The sequence below is a fragment of the Hippoglossus stenolepis genome, chromosome 11 (assembly GCF_022539355.2).
Source record: "Hippoglossus stenolepis isolate QCI-W04-F060 chromosome 11, HSTE1.2, whole genome shotgun sequence".
Taxonomy (NCBI): domain Eukaryota; kingdom Metazoa; phylum Chordata; class Actinopteri; order Pleuronectiformes; family Pleuronectidae; genus Hippoglossus; species Hippoglossus stenolepis.
Window position 1 is genome coordinate 11,674,066 of NC_061493.1, and position 16,184 is coordinate 11,690,249.

The window sequence follows — 16,184 nt, forward strand, 5'->3', positions numbered from 1 at the left end:
GAAAAATGTGGGAAGCACCAAGAGGTGGTAGTATACTAAGAATTTAATAGAATGAAGAAAGGTATAAAGCTTCACATTTGAGAGGCTGGGGCAAGGGAATACTTTCTTTTGTTTGAAAATTATAAGTAGTTATTAACCTGGTATTAAAATGTCTTTAGTTCCCTTTTATATTCCTGTAAATTGATTACATAATGACTTGTTTCAGCTCCAGTTGAGTGAACTTAGAAGCTGAGGGAAAGTGAGTGAGATGAAATGTGTGAGAAGTTCAAATTTGAACTTCTCACACATTTCATCTCACTCACTTTCCCTACAATAATATTTTATTGTAGTGCTGATTATGAACAATATTCACATCTATTTATTTTAAGGGAAACGTATTTTTAAAGATCTGCTCAATATTATCAGATGACTCCATTAAATTATAATGACAAACGCCACGAGTCCCTTGTTGACAGTGTTCTTGTTCCTTCGCTGTGGACAGAGGAAGACAAACTTTGATTTGACGCAGTAACGTATGGGCTGTCAGTGCCTGTTGGGGGGGAGGTAAACAAGATGGCGACAACCTGAGCGGTGAGAGTAGCACGAAGAGTCGGAGAATTTCACTGTTATCCCGTCAGGACCTCAGAGAAACACCCACTCCTCAGTGGACCGGCCCGAAGAGAGGGATTCAAACCTGCAGCGGAAAGGCGACATTCATGCGGATCTAGGTGAGACCCGGTGCAAGGAGTTAGTTAGGTTAACTAGCTAGCTAGCCATTTACATGGCATCTGTGCGGCTGGCTAGCCAGCGCAACTCCGCTTAGCTAAGCTTGCATTAGCTGAATTTGCACGATTCTCTGGTGTCGGTGGTCGATTTGGAGGCCAGAGCCGATAAATGTGTTGCCGCAGGTTTGAGCCCTAATGCGGCACAGCCGGAGCATAATGTCCGTCTGGTGTCCGCTGCTCCACCGGCAAATGAGATGAGGTTTGCTAACGCTAATCTGAGGTAGAGTTGGCTAGCTAGCGCTGCCATCCAGGGTTAGCTACAGTTGTGTGACGCCGTTTGGGTTATCCTCCCTCATCCGTCCACATGCAGTCCCCATCTACATTTAATAAGCTTTCGCTGTTTTAACACAGACGTCCATTTTAAAAGCTGCAGTGCTCACTGAGGGGCTCCGTACCCAGGAGCCGTAAAGCGGTAGTTTATGCTTCTGAGCCTGTTCATTCAAGCAGACGCGCTATGTTAGCTTGTCAGCTAGCTAACGATTAACGCTTAAAATTATTATTTCTTCAAAACAACATATTTGCGAGTCGCAACTTACGCACTGCTGTGGTTGACTGGAAATGTTTATTTAATGTGCACGTAAATAAACGACAATCCCTCGTTGTCTCATATGGGATTTCCTATCAGAGAGGAAATCCAGTAAGGTTAACCGGTCAATGTTGATGTCTGGACACATTGTTTACCCAAAGAGGGCTAAGGTAGCTCAGAGGCGAGCGAAGCCCATGTGTGTATTTCATTAACGTTTAAATGGCCCTTTGTTTTCAGGCCCCAGGCTGAAGGAACCGTGGTGGGATGGAGGACACCTGAGGACAGGTGGACACGTTGGATGGCCCAGTTGCCCTCCAGGAGCCGGGCTGATACCAGAGATCGGACTGTTGCTGCTGCATGCGTTTGGCTGTAGATCCGTGCTTGGATCCAGTCCAGTTGTGCACACACATATGTGTCCTGAGGAGAACTGTTCTATGCAGCATGAAGCTTCCACAGAAATGCTGCGCTGCGTGGCCTTGAAGCAGGGCTTGGCTAGAAGGTATTAAATTCATATTGAGGTGTCTGGAGCAGAGAAGAATAACATATTAGAATCCCATTTTGGTCCCAACCGCACTTGACGTAGTACCCAATGCAAAGTATAAACCACTAACTCTGCACAGGACCTAACAGGTTGTTCATCGTTATCCGCACCTCCCAGCCCTAATGTTTACAAATTGGGATTGATCCCCCACCTCCTCCCTCAACTCTCAGACGTTTCAGTATTTTATAATTCCTCAGTATTGCATCTTGTGGAATTGAAAAAACTCTGCTCAGAACGGAAAGGTTACCGGTGGATTACTCTCCAGCAGCAGTCCTAGCTGTTGGCAAACGTTTTTTTGCACATTTGGTGTAAGCTGTGGCCGTCGACTGTCAGTCATGAGTAGCGGGGAGCTGCATCATCTTGACTATTTAAATGAAAATGAACTGATGGAAATGGATACTTTCATTCACCGCATTGACTCTACAGAGGTGATCTACCAGCCACGTAGGAAGAGGGCCAAGCTGATAGGAAAGTACTTGATGGGGGATCTGCTAGGGGAGGGATCTTATGGCAAAGTGAAAGAGATGCTGGACTCAGAGACACTTTGTCGCAGAGCTGTAAAGATACTGAAGAAGAAGAAGCTGAGGAGGATTCCTAATGGAGAAGCCAATGTGAAAAAGTAAGTCATATATTTATTTTTATTCATACATCATAACACCACCAGTGACTTATTTTCTAGATGTGGTCAGTTATCCTGAGATACATTAGCTCTGGCCTCACTGTAATGTTTAATCCTTCTGAGTTAATTCATTTGAATCTGCCCACTGAAAATCGAATTAATCTTTTTCCAAATAATTGGGTTTTTGTTAAGACCGTGTCACAAGAAAACAGCCCTTCAGTTCTCTGCCATTCTCTTATTTAACATCACTCCCTTTTGAAACCTTGACCAATTCTTGACTTCACCAACTCTTAACCATCATTATTGATGATAAAGGTAATTGATAAGATGTTTCCCTTTTTCTTACTCTGGCACATGTAGGTTTCTGTGTTAAGGAAAGTGTGCCATGCTATCTTAGATGAACTACATTTTCTCATTTAGCAAAATAAGCCAAACTCATCACGCACACAGTTTAGTATAATATGTGTTATTTCTTGTCTCTCCTCTTGTGATTGAAGGTTTTATGTTGGTTTCAGTTCTGATCCCCATCATAATTAAGTTTGGTTGGACGTGTTTTTGTTTTGCACCTCTAACCACACCCACTAGTGATGGGAAATTACACTCATCACACTCTAAATATGCTTCAACATCGCTGCATCAAAGTAGGAACTTCAATCACTGTTGGCCAAAACAGTTGAGATGAAGGAATAAGAGAAACACCGAATTCTAAGTTCTCTCAATAACACCGGCTATTGTTACTTTTTTTTTTTTTACACAAATGTAGTCAGTACGAAACAAAACTGAGATAATCTTCTAAAATCCATCATTTGTACATTTTGTTTTACTGTAAATCCCTTTATTAATAATCTCCCTCTCCATAAATATTCTGGTAAATTCTAGTAAAGAGACTGAACCTTTTATTCTTAACTGTATTGTTAGTAATACACCAACCCTCTCTATAATTAGATATTTAAATTAAATTTAAGTTAGAATTCATAATAAAGCTCTAATATGTCATTTCTATCAGCAGTGTGGGACCTTAAGTTGTTGGTCGGTTCTCCATTTGTCCGTCTATTCCCCCGTCTCTCCCCCTCCTGTGTTTAATGCCTCTGTAATTTTGCTGGGAATTCTATGCATTCAAACTTTTTCCCACATGTCCCGTTTCCTGATTTGTAGCAGAAATTTTAATCACACAGCAGTTTATTAAATATTGCTCCAGCCTTTAGCTGCGGGCCTGTGTTAATTATAGAAGAAGCTTTAGAAAACTGTCAAAATGAGTTCACACAGAGGGAAAGAAGAGCTGCAAGATGGCGTGTTATTGAGGCCGCAGTTAAAACGGCAGCAGAAGAACAATTAAAAGCCTGCAGAGTCAGCTTACTAACGGTTTGGTTGGGATTCCAGTACCTCATATTTATCACATATCCCAGTTCCTTGCATCAATTTCACAGTAAGTGTAGACTTAAAGCTTCACGTCAGCAGCTGCAGCTGTCACACTCAGGACTGTCAGTGTGTAAAATATGAACTTGAATACAAAAGTGAAGCTTGAGGCCAGTTTAAGTGAGATCTGTTATGATGGTGCAAAAATATTTCAATAATAAATAGGGAAGTGTGTGCAGTCATTGAGATCAGTAACTGAAAACTTTGGCTGAAACACATTCCGTGTAGACAGGAGGTGAAAGAGTAAAGGTAAACATTTGAGCAATGTCAGCAGAGCCGTTTTCCGTCATCTCCAGTGGAGGATCTCCGGAGAATTGAGTCCAAACCTTGTCCGCAGTTTACCTTTAACACATGCACAACGCAGCGGGACAGTCTCTGCTCAGATGCGTTCACAACAGCAATAAATTCTCCGCAGGACTGAGGTGGTGAGAGGTGGTGCAGCATGCAGAGGCAGGACATAACGTATTAATTCAGCTGCCGAGATCATGTTTGTTTACAGCAATTCTGCACCAAGCTTGGGGACTTGGAGTGACATAGCATTCTCCAGGGAACAACCTGTTAAATCGTTTAGTGGTTAAAGGGCAGATTCAAGAATTGTTTATCACTCAAGATTGTAATTTTTGTCAATTTCTCAGGAAAAATTGTTGGGATCTTGATGTAAACCATCAGACATTGATGGTGTTCAGATCTTGGTTTTCTACAGTTTGGTGCAGATTATCAGTCTACTTGCTTTTTCCTTTTACTGATCTATTAGAAGAGCTACAGAGACTTGTATGATTGTTAGGCCTTGGAGGAGGTACGCACAGTACTGTAGGCCACTCTTGTTAAATTTCTTGTATAGCTTCAGAGCAAGAAAATACAATTCCTTTGTGAAACTAATAATTGGGGAGTCTGTTGTTGACCAGAGGGGATTGTACCCAAAGTGCTGTATTGGTAACATACACCCACATCTCCAAAGATTTCAAGTATATCTGCTATGTTGTTATGAAAGGTAAGCTTAGTCTCGGTAAGGACGTTGGTAAAAACGTCCTTGTCAGAAGGCCACGGCTGAGCTAGTCAACACTGAGCATGAAATAACAGCTGCCTCGGATGAAAACATCGTCTGGTTAAGGTAGTGGAGGTAGAGGGTAAAAGAAAGTGTATTTTCTTCAGCAAGACAACAACCTAAACATAAAGTGAATGCTACACAGTAAGTACTATATTCATATCACAGAATTGCTAAACCCAAGTAAGAACCTTATTCCAACCCTGAAACCCTGACGGAACTTTAAAATGGCTGTTGGGTCCCGGCCACCTTGTATGACTTGACATCGTTGCAGTTTTGCAAAGAAGAATGTTAAGAATCTACCTTGTCTAGATGTGCAAAGCTGATAAATACCTATAATACCTTTTTTGTATCTTCCAGAATTTGCCACTAATATTTCTCGTGCCATGAAAGGTTTCTATTTCCCCCTGGGTAACAGGGTGGTCTGCAGGTTTTTTTTAAAATCCTGTCTATAGTTTTAGTACAAAGCAGTGGCTGTAGACTACATGGTTGTATCACTTTGTTTATAAGACCGAAGCAGTGTTCATTGATGTATGAAAGTGGTTTCCCCATGTTTCCTGTGCTGCTTCATTTTTCTTTATGCGTCTCACTCGGTGGAGCCCGCATGTTTTCCATTCTGAGGAAGCTGGATCCTCGAGCCTGTAAAAGCCTGCCTGTGTGTGGATGCCATAGTAGCACCCAGCCTTCCCATTCAGCCTCTGTTCAGCATTCCTGTCCGCCCAACACTTCCTGCTTTTACAGGGTTGCTGTGGGGACGGGACATGCTCATACGGGCATTGTCTGATCGAGTAATGCCACTCCTGTTACTACGGCAACACCCCAAGAAAGCCGTGCCCTTGTTTACAATGACAGGAGCGCACATGGGTAAACACACACACCTGACACAGGCTGTGAACCAGCAGAGTGTAGATGCAGATCAGTTGTTGTTGCCGTATCACTGTTGGAATCCTCTGAGCCCTGCAGTCTGTGGGCCTTGAACACAAAACATCCATTTGTACACTCTTGAACTCAGACTGCAGAAGGACTGCAGCAGTCACTGTGCCCTCAGTGGCAGCGCCTCCTCTGTTTAGTGATAAGTTTATTAATACAAGCAGTGATGCAGATGCAGGGTGGTTTGCTTCATCTTAGACGTGTCATCTGCTCTCAGCTGATTATCTGAGATTTATTTTGTGTGTGTGTGTGTGTGTGTGTGTGCGTGTGTGTGTGCGTGTGCGTGTCAGGCAGTAGGAAGGTTGTGTTTAAGGAGAAGTATTGACACAGCTCATAAACTGCAGGGTGATATGGGAGAGAGAGAGAGAGAGATTGTGCTGAAGTATAAAAAAGAAGATGGCTGATACCTCAGCACTTCAGGGGCTGCAAGAATTTAATTTATTTTTGACTCAGACCCCCTCCTTTTTATAGGTTTGACTTGTTATTGCCTGATAGATTAAATCACATGCAGACGTAGGGGACAATGGTTCATGCAGGAATCAAGATTTTTTTTATCACCTGCAATTCTATAAATGTTCAGAGGACAAGAATAGATTGCGTTTTATTGTTAGAGACAACTCTGCTGTGAGTCGTGATGTCAGATATAGCTGCGGCGGTGCTGCTAACTATGACACCATGGGGGAGGGAAATTAATTCAGTGGAGCATTTCAATTTTATGATCTCCCAAGCAAGACATAACTTAACATGAGTAAAACTGTGTTCAGGCTTGGAGGGGCACAGTTTTCAGGATCTTACTTCACTGGGTTTTGTTTCAAACATATAATATGTTCATTAAAATGTCTAAAAGCACCTAGACCTATGTTATACACTTTGTTGACTTTCATACTTACATTATCCAAAATGGTTCCCCTAAATCCCCACTTTTATTCAAGGTTACTGGTCATTTCAGCCAGTCAGCTCTTTTTTCCCCTTCCACAGTTTCTATTGGTCACTTGTAATCGATCATTGCTGTTTGCTGCGTAACATGAATAAAACTTGCATCACCCCATCTATAAACATGATATGGGTCTGAGTCACATCAGATAGATTTTCATGGGCAATGGTTGGGGATTCAGAGACCCCTGATGGCCATAGTTCCATATTGTACATTTAATACAGGGGAACATTTTACTGTTTCTTCTCCACTGAAACGTCTACAGAGAATACAAAAAAGTTAGGCTGCTAATTTAGACTTTACTGGCAGAATTATGCAAAACGATAAACAAGCCAGAATTGAGACAAACTTTCATATTTCTTCATACTAACTCAAACTTGCAGTATTTCCTCTGTGGATGTGGGTATTTTGCCTGTGAGAGAATCTGGTTGGTTCTTTATGCTCTTCCCATCCACATCCCAATTCATTAATGTCCCCGCTCACAGCTCCCTGATGAATGTTGAGTCTCCCGGGGCCTTTGCCACGCTGCTGATTTGAACCTCTCCTCCTTGGGTAGCTAAGTGAACTGTCAGGGTATCTGTCTTTATAACGAGACTGGTGTAATTGACTGCTGCAGTACTTGTTCACTAGCCTGTCTTAGAGTTGGGCTGTACTGACAAAATCACAATATTTATGACATGTTACCTCAGTAGATGATGATCTCTGACCAAATGCTGGACTGTATTAAGATGGTATTTCAGTACTTTTCATCAACTCTTATTTCTAGACTCGCCCTTTGGAAAAATCACTCCTACAATTTCAGAAATGTCTGTCTGTGGCTTGTGTATCGCGAGAACTGTTCATCGGGCTCACACTTTTCATTTGTATTGTTTAGGCCTCAAGAAAGTGCAGGGTTGAATTTGGTATGATTTCGACCCGCAATATATTTAATATTAATAAACTTTGGATAAACAGGCGACCAGAGCTATGTAGCAGGGGCTGAGACGCAACAGCACGCTCATGACAACAGCAATAACTGATTCTCCAGTTGAGCTTCACCAAAGGCCATATTAAATGATGCCAGATCACTCACATGTCTATTTGCTTACTTAATGTTCTCCATGTATTTTGTCCTTTTATCCATTTATAGGGAGATTCAGCTGCTGAGAAGACTCCAACACAAGAATGTGATTCAGTTGGTGGATGTCCTCTACAATGAAGAGAAGCAGAAAATATATCCTCATGCTGCTTAATGAATGTGCATATGTTCTACTTTTGATGATTAATGATTTCAGACAGTAAATATTGCTGCTTGTGGAGGTGTTATTTATAGCTAAATATTTCTGTTTGTTAGCGACCAGCTTTAGAATGAACTCACTTTATTAAAGGATGTGTCTGTTGGGTTTGTCAAATCCCCCTTGACTCCTGACTCACGTATATGGTGATGGAGTATTGCGTGTGTGGGATGCAAGAAATGCTGGACAGCGTCCCAGAGAAAAGGTTTCCAGTATTTCAAGCTCACGGGTAAGTCTCTCTCTTTTTCTCTCGCTCTCGCTGCTATATTTAGTCTGCGCCTCTGCAGCCTTTGCTCCAAGCCTATGTTTAGATGCTAGACTGCAGAGCCTCGACTGTTAAAATAACTGACCATAGATTGTGTGAATGTCTGGTTGCTGCTAGAAAGGAAGTGAAGCAGAAGATACGTGATGAATTTGACCACAGGCTTGATATGCTGATTGTTTCTTTACATCCTATAATATGGAACACGTTCCTTTTTGTTTTTCTCTCCTCGCAGGTACTTTTGCCAACTTTTAGATGGCCTTGAATATTTGCACAGCCAGGGAATAGTTCACAAAGACATTAAGCCAGGGAATCTGCTGCTGACCACAGACGGGGCGCTTAAAATCTCCGACCTGGGAGTAGCAGAGGTGATCTCAGGCTGCATGATAATGGTGTTTGCTAATCATGAATTTTTTTTATCTTTCTCATAACTACCAGGTCTTGGGGAAATAAAACTTTTACACACATCCAGAGAAATTCATAGTGGCTTTATAAAACTAAAACTCATAATTGTGTGGCCACAGGCCGCTCGAATACACAAAAGCAATAGGTGTGCTTTTAAGTTTAAATATATGAATTATCTCTGTAGGAACTGTTTCTATGTTGGTTTATGATGCTTAAAATAAATGCCAACTCAAATGGAATTTACATTAGAGTGTAGATTTTGTGTTTGAGTATCAGTGTTTCGATCAATTGGCAGCAGTGGATGAGTGTAAAATTCGCTGGTCCATTGTCCAGTTATTTCATGACAAAGACTTGGTGAAGTTGATTTAGAGAAACAGACTGAAACTCATACTTATCATATGCTTTGTATTTTTCAGGCCCTTCACCCATTTGCAGAGGATGATACATGTCGCACTAGTCAGGGCTCTCCGGCCTTCCAGCCTCCAGAGATTGCCAACGGACTGGACACCTTTTCAGGGTTTAAAGTAGACATTTGGTCTGCTGGTGTAACACTGTGAGTTGTCATTGATAAAGTTCTCACAAGTCGGGGGATGCTTTATATTTCATTACATTTTAAGTGTTGGTTATAAGCAGGGGATTAAGATACATGAACATATAACAGAGCAAATGTAAATGTAATATGAATTCAATATTTGTACCACTATGAATAATAATAATTTCATACATTCATGGTAAAACAAGGCTAAATTCGTTTTGAGATTGGGTTATTGATGATCACTATCTTTGATCACCAAGATCTTCTATTGTCTACGCTAATAGAAATTCATTGTAATGCTCAAAGACACAAAAGAAAACACCTCACATATTACTCTTCTCCATGTACTTCATATCTTAGTGTATAGATACATTGCCTTTATACCCTACTATAGTGTAGGAAATTAAGAGCAACACTAAATGAAAGATATACTGAAGATTGTCAAGTAGTGGTGCTTGTTGTACTGTTTGCAGGATCTTCGATTAGATTTTAAAGAAAAGTCAAAGATAATCCGAAAAGTATATCTGAATTCATATATATATGTTTTGATATTTGCAGGTAATTGTGGCGGCCATTAAAGGTGTGTCTGATCTGGACCAGTTTGTTGACACCTGCTTCTTTCCATTCAGATACAACATTACAACGAGTCTGTATCCATTTGAGGGGGACAACATCTATAAGCTATTTGAGAACATTGGAAAAGGAGACTTCACTATTCCCGAGGAGTGTGGACCGCTCCTGTCAGACCTGCTGCAAGGTTGGTGTTGTTCACAGCTACGTCTTTTTCAGGAGAAATTGAACTTCACGGTTGAGGTGTTGGCACGGTTACCATCTCCTGAGTAGAGCTGTGTCAAGCATTTGAACAACTGTAGCAAAAAGATTTGCTCTTGCTATTCTTGTGTCTCATCAAAATATAATTTACAGAATATTTGATGAAGAAACTTGAGTTGGAATCGGTCGGGTAGCCAGTGAGAGCCACTCACAAGTCCCTGCTAGTTTCTCTCTGATCTTTTCTGCATGTGTCCAGTAGGTGGTGCCGTGACATTGAGAGTCTTCTCAGCCGCAAAGGCTTCCTCCAAACTGTAGAAATCCCTTCAGCTGCTGACGTAGTTTCCATTGATCTTGAGCCAGCAGCAGAATACTAAACACATCATAGTGAGGCATTGCTTCTCTGGAGCGGAATGCTGCAACGCTTCTGCCCTCGTTAAAACTACAAAACACAAAGAATCAGGAGTTTTTTTACAGTGGAACATTATCGGCTCCATGGCAGCAAACAAACTGCCTGTAAAATCCCAAAAGAATGCAAGGAAGATTATGTTTGTACCAACTAAGACACCCTGTTAATAAAGGCCAGTTAATGCCAGCTCTGCACACTATGTCCTTTTATGGAACTGAACCCAGCACACACACAGTTCACCTTAATTTAGGAGATTGTACTTCTACATTTGAAATAACTTGGAGTCAAATGTAGTTTTCTTTTAAATATTGTCTGCATGACGGTTAATCAATTGTTAAAACATGAAAAGAAAAACCTGCTATAATTCATCCATCCTCCATCCCCCCCCCTCCGCTCTGTGTGAGCGTGTGACGTCTGTGTGTGTGATGACGCAGCACCTGAGAGACAGTCACTCCATAATTACATGGTCTAAAATAAGCCCAGTGCCACAAAAGGTGTCCTTCAGCAGGCGCAGCACTACTATCAGCACTCTGCACGCTGCCCTGCTCTGCCTACTGGGAGACAATTACATTATTAGGTCTGGAAAGGCACTGCATCACTGCTGCCTTATCACGCCAACACGCTGCCGTACCCACAGAATCAGCCCACATTATGATAATGGAGGCACAAAATCATCATTGCATTGTTACAGCTGTTCTCTTGCTCGTATTGATGTTTTCCTACTGTACCTCATTGACTCGTTAAGCTCCGCAGGACACCTCGACACACGGTGATGAATTAAACTATTACTCACATTAATTAATGTTGCCCTCCGCTGTGAGCCCTCCCCCTCACCACCACCAGTTTATGTAAAAAAAAAAAAAACTCCACAGAAAGAGATGTGAGTGGAGAAGCTGTTCTGGGTGGTTGTAATTAAATGGACTTTTTATGTGTTATTTAATTTTTTTTAATTTTTTTTTTCAGGGATGCTCGAGTACGACCCTGGGAAGAGGTTTTCCATACAGCACATTAGGCAACACAAGTGAGTGATTCAGCACATAAACTCTTTGTCATTTATCCCATAATGGATGAAATATGCTGTATCCTACTCCTACCTACCTGACATAAAATAAGTGTCTAGGAAACATACTCAAAGATCGATCTGCCCAACCCCTCTGTCTCTGTCAGCTGGGTGCGTAAGAAACACCCTCCGTCTGAGCTCCCGGTGCCCATCCCTGCCAGCGCAGAGAGCAGGGACCCTTGGCGGAGTATGACAGTGGTGCCCTACCTGGAGGATCTGCACGGCTACACAGAGGAGGACGATGACGACCTCTACGACGGAGAGGATGAGATCATATACACTCAGGACTTCACGGTGCCAGGTTAGTGTGAGCCCACGCCATTCTTAGAGTTATACGTGTTTGCTTTGTTTACTTTTTAAGACATTGGGCAGAATGTGAGTAAATTCACTCTCAGGTCAAATGATTCTGCAATGGAGACAGGTTGTTATAGGCCCTGGCAGTCTTGATGCTTCTTTGAACTTACAGGGGGCTGGCACGTAAATGAGCATTTTTTGTTCGTATTGTTTTGTACATCTTTGGAACAACGTGCAACAGTGATTATAATTTTTTTTTTTTTCTTATCGTGTAAGATTGTACACGGACAGCGAGGTGAGAGAGCTTCTCAGATTCTTGGGCATTTGTGACATCGAACATGACTCACCAGGGGGACAAAACAGAGGCAATAGAGGTTTAAGAAACCTGGGTACACCTGCATATTTTGGTGTAAAATCAATGTAAAAGGTTAAGCTATATTGAAAAGTAGCGACATGACTGGTTCAGTTTCTTCACTGTTTCCTCCACTGCAGTTTCATTCTATTTCCAACGAAGTAGTTTTTTTTTTGATGATTGAAAACCCCTTTGATTCTTAATCATCAAAAATCTAAAAACATCTAATGTTGCCATTAAAGATGTTTTTTATAATGTACTGCATAATTCAGCAGTTTGCAATTATCAGCTCCTGTGTTTGTTTCAGTACAGGGCCTGTTGGTTACATTTTTTCCACAGTACAAAAACTGATACTCCCCCTTCTTCACCTTATTAAAGCAGGAGAGGTCTGACTCAGACATTTTGTCCCTTTTGACATTTCAAGCAAACAAACTCCATCTTTTCTTTAATAGTTTTTTCCTGAAATCTTTCTAGTAGTGGACGTTAACAGTGTTGAGTGACTTGAGGATAAATAGATATTGACAGAATCCCTGTGTTTGATTTCATGTCTTCCCCAACTCTTTTATCTTTCCCCCCAGAATTCACATCCTTTTATCTGTTGCTAGGCAACAGCCGGCAATAATAAATGCAGTAGTCAGTGTTGGGTATCTAGAAGTGGTGGCCCACATAAAAACCAAATGGAGCTGCAGAAAGTGAATGAAGCGGTTCTAAAAATAGCTCTGTTGAAATGGTTTTGGTGTGGGAGTATGAATGGGTTTCCAGTGCTCACTCCTACACATGCTGAGCACCGTCGCTCACAGGATGCTTCTTCTCAATGAAGCAATCTGCTAATGTGGTACAGGAAACAACAGTTTGTGTTTCGTTTTAGCTGTAACTACATCTCAGTGTAATATTCTCCACATGAGCACACACAGATCTGCACTTGAAATTTAAATGTTTGGGTTTATTTTCCACTCACCAGATTTCCTGTTCTTGTAGGTTAGCACACAGTATATCTCATTTTTATCTAACCTGACATTTTGCTGCTGCTGACAAATTAGCTTTTTAAAGGTCCTTCTTAAAGAAATGGTTTTACGTTATCACTGACATTGTGCACGCTCATGCCTTAACCCCACATACGATCAATAAAGCAGCGCTTGTGTCAGCAATTGTGTGGAAGTGTGATGAATTTGTCTCGGCTCTGATATGTGCGTGTCTCTTTTAGGACAAGTGACCGAGGAATATCGGGATCAGGGGCACCCGGATCACAGTCCAGCTGTAGCCAAGCCAGTTTGTGTGAACGGGACCGAGGGGGGTTCCCTGAACAGCAAGGGTAAAGCCGAACGCCGCTCCTCTTCGTCATCCAACCCCTCACGCAAAGGAGTCTCCACAGCCAGCAAGATCCGCAAGCTCTCCACCTGCAAACAGCAATGACCTCCTCCCCACCCTCCCTCGGCAACAACCCACCTGGTGAGTGCAGACTGCAAAAAGCTGGTGCCTGTGAAGGACACTTTTTCATACAGTACATGGAGGGGACAGATGAAGATAAACGGCAGCGGAGAACAGGTGCGGCAGATTCAGATGAAAAGATTTTGAGGGATGAAATGAGAATGCGTTAGAACAGTCACAGACGTAGAGATGAGTATCAGGCAGCAGGAGGAGAAGCAGTGGAAGAGCAAATCATGCAGGAGAGAGAATCTGTGTTGATATTCACCAAGCAGTGCTCTGACTCACCACCGCTACACACACACACACACACACACACAGACACACAGGCGCAGTCATAAAAGCTAGATCTGGACTGTTCCGGTCTTGGAGCATCACTTCTCTGTTTGCTGCGAGGGTTTTTCTCCATTATATCCCTCTGCGAGTTCATCGTTGGACCTCATTCAGGTGCAGCAGCGGGGGTAGATTTATGCTGCAAGTGTACACACCAATTTAACAGGTTGTCCTCCTCTCTTTCCAGTCACCACCCACAGTGTGCTCTTTCAATCTCGCACATACAAACCACTCACGGCAATTTGTCATGGCTGCAGTGCAGAGGAGATGCTGTGTATTAATTTGTTCAGGCGATGACTCACCCTGGATGAGATAAAGTGAGCCGTGGGGTGTTTGTCTCTCTCTCTCTCTCACACTGTGGATGAGTCTTTGTGCACCAAGTCTGTACGTTTCGTCATAAATTGTGACACGTTAAAAAAATAAATTAGACCTAATGTTGAGTCAATGAAGTTTGCACACCAACTCCGAAACCTCTGTCCGTCAGTAAAGTTTTCAGAACATTTTCGATTTGCTGCATTTTTTGCATCAGTCAAAGGCGTTTCCAGGAAATTGTTTGACTCAGACCCAGACAAAAAAAAACAAGCATATCCGGCTTTTGAGTTCACATATTTTACGGAGATGTCCCTGTTTCCCACCTGCTCGTGCCTGAGCTGTTCAGGATACATTGAATCAGGGGAATTTGTTGTCTTGTTTCTTATGTGCAGTCCCAGTGTTGCCAGTAGAGTATCAAACTGCACCACTGACTTCCTGAAATGGACTTGGAAGTGATCAGGATAATTAGCTGCTCCTTGATCAGAAGATGAAATTCAACTTTTTCCTGCTGGACTGTCAGTCTTAGTTAGCACAAAATCATCCTCACTGCCCAACTTCATTTTATCTCCTACTGCGAATTTTCAGATCAAGTAGAATAAGTAAACTCATCGGAGTCAGTGTGCAAGGTTTCTTTTTATTTCTCATTTATTGGATGATGGATTTTAAAAAGGCTTATGGTAAATGTCGACTTGGAACGCAAGGACCGTTAAATAAACTCAAAATAAACTGTTAATACTCTGTCTCTGTCCCTCTCAGGTTTACCTGTCCCCGTCCTGTGTCTGGAAACCTCACAGTTGGGAGAGAAACCTGCTGACGTTATGTCCCCCGCACCTCCTCGGACTGCTGTTCTGCAGAGTCTTTTGAAGATGCGGTATGAGTGACAGGAGGAGGAAGAGGAGGACAGCATGAAATGTTCTTTTTGCTCTGAGACTGAGGCACTGGCTGTGAAAATAGTTTTTTTTTTTCTCCCATGTTTTGGCTCCTTTCAGCTCCTGTCATCCACTTGTTACCCCCTTCTCTCCATCCCATCATCCTCTTTTGAAGAGCCAAGTGTTGCACCGGCAAATACAAACACCATCACCCCCCTGTACCCCACCCCAACACCCCACCTTCTGTTTCTTTGACTACCTTTGTTTTTACAGAACCCTAATGGCAGTTTTTAAGACACATTGTGATGTGTAAAATTAAAGAGAGACAAAAAAACAAAAGTTATGAATAATTCTATATTTAAATCTGTGATGAGAATAATTATGATAGTAACTCTACTACTACCAACATAAAAACTGCATGCTGTACAGAGCTGGACGAAAGGGAAAGTGCTTGGTTTGTGGACAGACTGACAGACTGAAGCCTCGAGATCCACTGCTGACCTGTTGGGGGATTTTTGATTTCCATTTAGTTTTTTCTTTTTTCCAATGAATATTTTTAATTATTATTTATATAAAATATGTCCCAAACAGGCCGTTTTGTTGAATGATCCTTCCTGTTTAACTCGAGCATATTTTCATTATCCAATACAACTCAGTGGTTTATGTCCTGTTTATTATTATTTACGTGTCCTTTACAAACACACACTCTACATCCGTCTCTCTGATGTCTGCGACCGGCTTGTTGTCAGAGCCGAGAACATCAAGAGCGTATGTTGCTCGGCTGCAGGAGGTGTGTCGTCACACGATCGCCCGGTCGCCTGTTTTCCAGCGATGCTCTTTGTTGTGCCCGTCACATCAGCGGCAGCTCGGCCCCCGTCTTACGCAGCCAGGGCTATCATCAGCTCCTCGCTGGGAATAGAGCAGAGATCTATCAGGTGAGTCACAACTCCGAGGGAGGGAGAGAGCAAGTGCTTCCCACGTCAGCCAGGTCCACAGAGAGTTTCTCCGCTTGACAACGCACAAGCAGGGAGCGGCGTGTAGGGGATGAGGAGACGCCTCGTGTTAACAGGCTGCAGAACATTTCAGCAATGTCAGTATGTGAGGACACACT

General features: G+C 42.3%; 1 protein-coding gene across 1 annotated transcript; it reads left to right on the forward strand.

Moving 5' to 3' along the window:
• Window positions 1-484: 484 nt before the first annotated feature.
• On the forward strand, window positions 485-15,738 carry stk11 (serine/threonine kinase 11). Its single transcript, XM_035169444.2, has 11 exons — window positions 485-707; window positions 1,528-2,450; window positions 7,905-7,988; window positions 8,189-8,278; window positions 8,547-8,679; window positions 9,133-9,269; window positions 9,881-10,008; window positions 11,392-11,449; window positions 11,596-11,789; window positions 13,339-13,583; window positions 14,961-15,738. Exons 2-10 carry the CDS (start codon window positions 2,167-2,169, stop codon window positions 13,545-13,547), a joined length of 1,317 nt encoding a protein of 438 aa, XP_035025335.1. The 5' UTR covers window positions 485-707; window positions 1,528-2,166; the 3' UTR covers window positions 13,548-13,583; window positions 14,961-15,738.
• Window positions 15,739-16,184: the final 446 nt, after the last annotated feature.